The sequence below is a fragment of the Sorex araneus genome, chromosome 1 (genome assembly GCF_027595985.1).
Source record: "Sorex araneus isolate mSorAra2 chromosome 1, mSorAra2.pri, whole genome shotgun sequence".
NCBI classification, from domain to species: domain Eukaryota; kingdom Metazoa; phylum Chordata; class Mammalia; order Eulipotyphla; family Soricidae; genus Sorex; species Sorex araneus.
The window spans coordinates 51,468,650-51,472,988 of record NC_073302.1 but is presented as its reverse complement, the minus strand read 5'-3'; the positions used below and the strand labels follow the sequence as shown (position 1 = coordinate 51,472,988).

Sequence of the window (4,339 nt, the reverse complement as noted above, 5' to 3'; positions counted from 1 at the left end):
CTAATTTACAAAGATATTTTCTTTACACTTGAAACAATTGGGCTGGAATTAGAACCTCTTGAATCCTCTTGGAAATTTGACATTGAAGGGAAAATATTCAAATTGATGATAACTTCTATGTAGTATATTTTCACTGGAGGTGATATTACTTACATGAATGCAAAATTAGTTCTAGAAGACATGAACGAATTTTACAATCCCTAAGCTATGGAGCCATAAACACATTACATTTTATTTTTAAAACAAGTTTTTAAATGGTTTATACTTATCCAACAAAATAGTATTCCTTAATATTCATTGTTATCTTTGGGTTTTTTTTTTGTATATCAAACCAGCATTCATGTTTAACTCAAGGAAGGTATACTACATATATGTAAGGTGAGTGCAATGAAACACATGTCAAACTGGAATAGTTTCACTTTCAAATTTATCTTCCGATTAGCCTGTACTTGGTTAGAAAGTTACATTGGGCTGACTTTGTTTCATTTTATATTACAATTATGTTTTTCTTTTTAAGATTTGAAACATCATGATATATAGTACTGTTAATGATAGGGTTTTATGTGTACAATGTTCTGACACCACACTCCACTTGAGTGTATATTCCTCTGCACTGTTGTCTCAGGCTTCCCTCTAAACTATCCACTTCCCCTCCCCACAATGATAGGCCACGTTATGAAAACTAGTTCTTGGGTTTTGTTGTCTTTGGCTTTTTGTTGTTGTTGTTTTTCTGTTGTCTTTGATAATTTGTTATTATGTTTACATATACTGTGTTTCTTTTCGGGGGAGGGATTATTGTTTTGGGGCCATAACTGGTGGTGCTCAGGGCTTACTCCTGACTCTACACAGTGTCACGCTTAGAGAGATGATTCTATTTGTCTCTCTCCATCTGACTGACTTTACTCAGCTTGATACTCTCCAGATTCATCCACATAGTGGCAAATTGCATGATTTTATTTTATCCCAGAGTTTAGTAGTACTCCATTGTGCCATTACTTTTCTTTAAAATTATTAATTTTTAGCAAAGCAAAATATTTTTATTTAAAGACTTTTACTGATAGAAAGAGAAAAAATACACATCCAAGAGAAAGCACAAGCTTCTTCAGAATGGAAAAATACTAAACAACAAAAATTACAGTTACTAATTATTATTGTGGCCAGCCATAGCTTATGCTTGAAGATGCTCTAAATATGTGGTGATATTGAGAATTAAATACTTGTTATTATCCAGTTTTATTAAAGTTCTCAATACAATAGCTATGCCAAATGCTGGAACAACATTTGGGTGCAAAAGTAGCAGCTAATAAACTTGAAAATTAATTTATTGATATGAAGCAAAAGTCAAAATTTAAATACTCATAATACATGTTAAGAAAATGAACTTATGGGGCCTGGAACGATAGCACAGCGACTAGGGCATTTGCCTTGCACGCAGCCAACCCGGGTTCGAATCCCAGCATCCCATATGGTCACCTGAGCACCACCAGTAGTAATTCCTGAGTGAAGAGCCAGGAGTAACCCCTGTGCATCGCCGGGTGTGACCCAAAAAGAAATAAAAAAAAGAAAATGAATCTACATGACTTTTAGCAGTTCTGAAAGATTTTTAAGCATATCAATGCATTGGTAAAATTACAAATTTATGTTTTAATTTTGATATGATATATTCTAATCTATACACAAATACAAGTCACTGCAAACTTAATCATAAGATTAAATGTCAGTTACTTCTAAATTGGACTTTGAGCTGAAATATTTTTGTTATTCTCAACTTGTTTTGTGAACACTGAATTTTTCCTTTGTATGAATAATTAGAAATATACATAAGTACATATATAAGCACTATGATTATATTACTACAATTTTGTGAGAGGCCAATTAGGAAAAGATTGTACTTTCACTTTTAATGAAGTGAAAAGGGTAATATTAAAATATAAAACAAAAAGAAAAACTTTGAGAAACACTGTTTTAAGTCCAAGTGGAAAGTACATAAAGAGAAACAAAAATAGAAGTGGAAATTGAGGGCACAATCTAGAAAATGGAAAGCATGCTTCTGTTAGTTTATTTTAAATTTTTAAATTTTGTTTTCATAAAGTTGTTCACAATAATTGATTACATTCAATATTTCAGCACCAATCCCACCACTATTACACCTTCCCACCACCATTATTTCAAAATTTCCCACCACCACTCCAGCTTGCCCCTCAGGTAGGTGCTAGATAATTTATTTTGTGTTGCTTGTTATGAATAGTATAAGATGTCTATAAGGGTCTATCACAGTGATTCAGCAAAAAAAGTAAAAGAAAAAAAGATATGCGATATCGAACAGCCACTTTTGCAGCCACGTGCTCCTGAGATTCTAAAAATTTAAATAATTGGGATCTGGAAACATCCCTGCATCGAGCTGCTCGGTTCTGAGATTCTAAATAGCATCTGGAAGCAGTTCATGGGCATGACAGCCAGGACCTCCAAAGGGTAGGGTGGGGGGATGTGAAGGGACTGTCCAGTCCTGTCCCCTTGATGTTTTCAGCCACTGGTCCTGCATACCTGGGTTCATCTGGTCCAGGTGGAGAGAGAGGACGCTTGCTCTCACCTGAGTATTCCTAGTTAAGACCCAGGCAGAAAGGCAGTTCTTTAAAGAACCTAGACATCAGAGCTCACAGGAAGAGCCCTCTTGGCCTGACTAGCAGCTTCTACAAGATCTGCCATGCCCTGCCATCTTCCTTACTGATGGCCTTGCTGGCATCCAGCTGCAGCTACATCTTCTCTCATGGCTGTGACCTGTCTGAGTCCCATTATTGGCCAGCAGGAAGACCCTGCTGCTCGTGGGACAAATGAGGAAAATCTCCCCTGTCTTCTGCCTGAAGGACAGATATGACTCTGAGTTCCCTCAGGAGGCATTGACAGCAGCCAGATTGAAGAGGCTCGAACCATCTTTGTCCTCCATTAGATGCTCCAGCAGATCTTGCACCTTTTCAGCAGGAAGGACTCATTGACTGTGTGGGACAAGACACTCCTAGACCAGTTCTGCAACAGCAGCTCACTGACCTGGAGGCTTGTCTGGCACAGGAGTTGCAGGAGGACACTCCCGATGAAGGAGGACTCCCTGCTGACCATGAGGAAATACTTCTGAAGAATCACTCGCTATCTACAAGAGAAGAAACACAGCCCTTGTGCCTGGGAGATTGTAAGGGTGGAAATTATGAGATCCTTCTTTTCATCAACCAAGTTACAGAGAAGATTAATGAGGAAAGACTGACATCTGGCACAATATGGAATAGTTTCTCATGGAATGACATTGCACTTGCATGTGATCTATCATTTTGTCAAATGTTTGCAATTCTACTAGCACTTAGAAATTATTGTGCTGATGTCAACACACACACACATATAATATCCATGTATATATTAATTTAACTATGACAAATTATTTTGTATTTACTGATTTCATATGAGCTTTTTTGCACTGTGATAATGGCAACACTTTTTTAATGTTGAGTCAGTTTATTATTTTGTTTTTCAATAAATGTTTTACTCTAAACATGATTGCCTTTTTTTTTCCCTCAAAAAATACTTCCAAGCCTACAGGAGTAATGGTATGGCTCCGACTCTGGGCACATCTTTTTGATTCCAGCGTTCTTCCTGCACTAACATATGCCTCAGAGACCTGGGCCCTATGCAAACAGGATGAAAATGCCATTAGGGTATCCCAAAGAGGAATTGAAAGAGCTATGCTAGGAATATCATATCTCACTCAAGTGAGAGAAGGAATCCGGAGTTCTGACCTCCGTCGACGGTCAAAAATCAGGGATGCTGTCTCGTTTGCCAAGGTATCAAAAATCAGATGGGCCGGTCATGTAATGCAATTCAGAGACGACTGCTGAACTAGAGCTGTTAACGACTGGATTCCAGGGGATGTCAGAAGACCTCGTGGCCGCCCACCAACTAGATGGTCAGATTTCTTCGTCAAATCCCTGAATGAACGATTTGAGGCTCTTCCTGTTCCTGGAGTGAGTAGATATCATTGGGCTGCACTAGCTCATGACAGGGACAAATGGAGACGTTACTGGCGCCCGCTTGAGCAAATCGAAGATCAACAGGACTACAGGTGATACAAGTGAATGGTATGGTACAATTCAGGTACCCATTGATTTATATGCAAATTATCAGTATCAGTTGGCTTTCTTGAAGGCAAGTTCTGAGTAGCCTTCAAGACAGAAAAGTGAATGCAGAAGGAGAGGAACTTCAAGAAGAAAGGAAACAGGCTCACATAATCCCTTGGAGTGGGTTACTCATATAACAAAGACCAGATGCTCTGTAACTATGCTCGCCCTGTCATACA

At 38.3% G+C, this 4,339-nt stretch overlaps 1 protein-coding gene across 1 annotated transcript; it reads left to right on the top strand.

Moving 5' to 3' along the window:
• Window positions 1-1,576: 1,576 nt before the first annotated feature.
• On the top strand, window positions 1,577-3,256 carry LOC101549593 (interferon alpha-14). Its single transcript, XM_055125528.1, is given in 6 exon segments — window positions 1,577-1,623; window positions 2,685-2,791; window positions 2,794-2,892; window positions 2,895-3,023; window positions 3,026-3,086; window positions 3,088-3,256. Coding segments are annotated over 6 exon segments (612 nt in total).
• The last annotated feature ends 1,083 nt before the right edge of the window (window positions 3,257-4,339 follow it).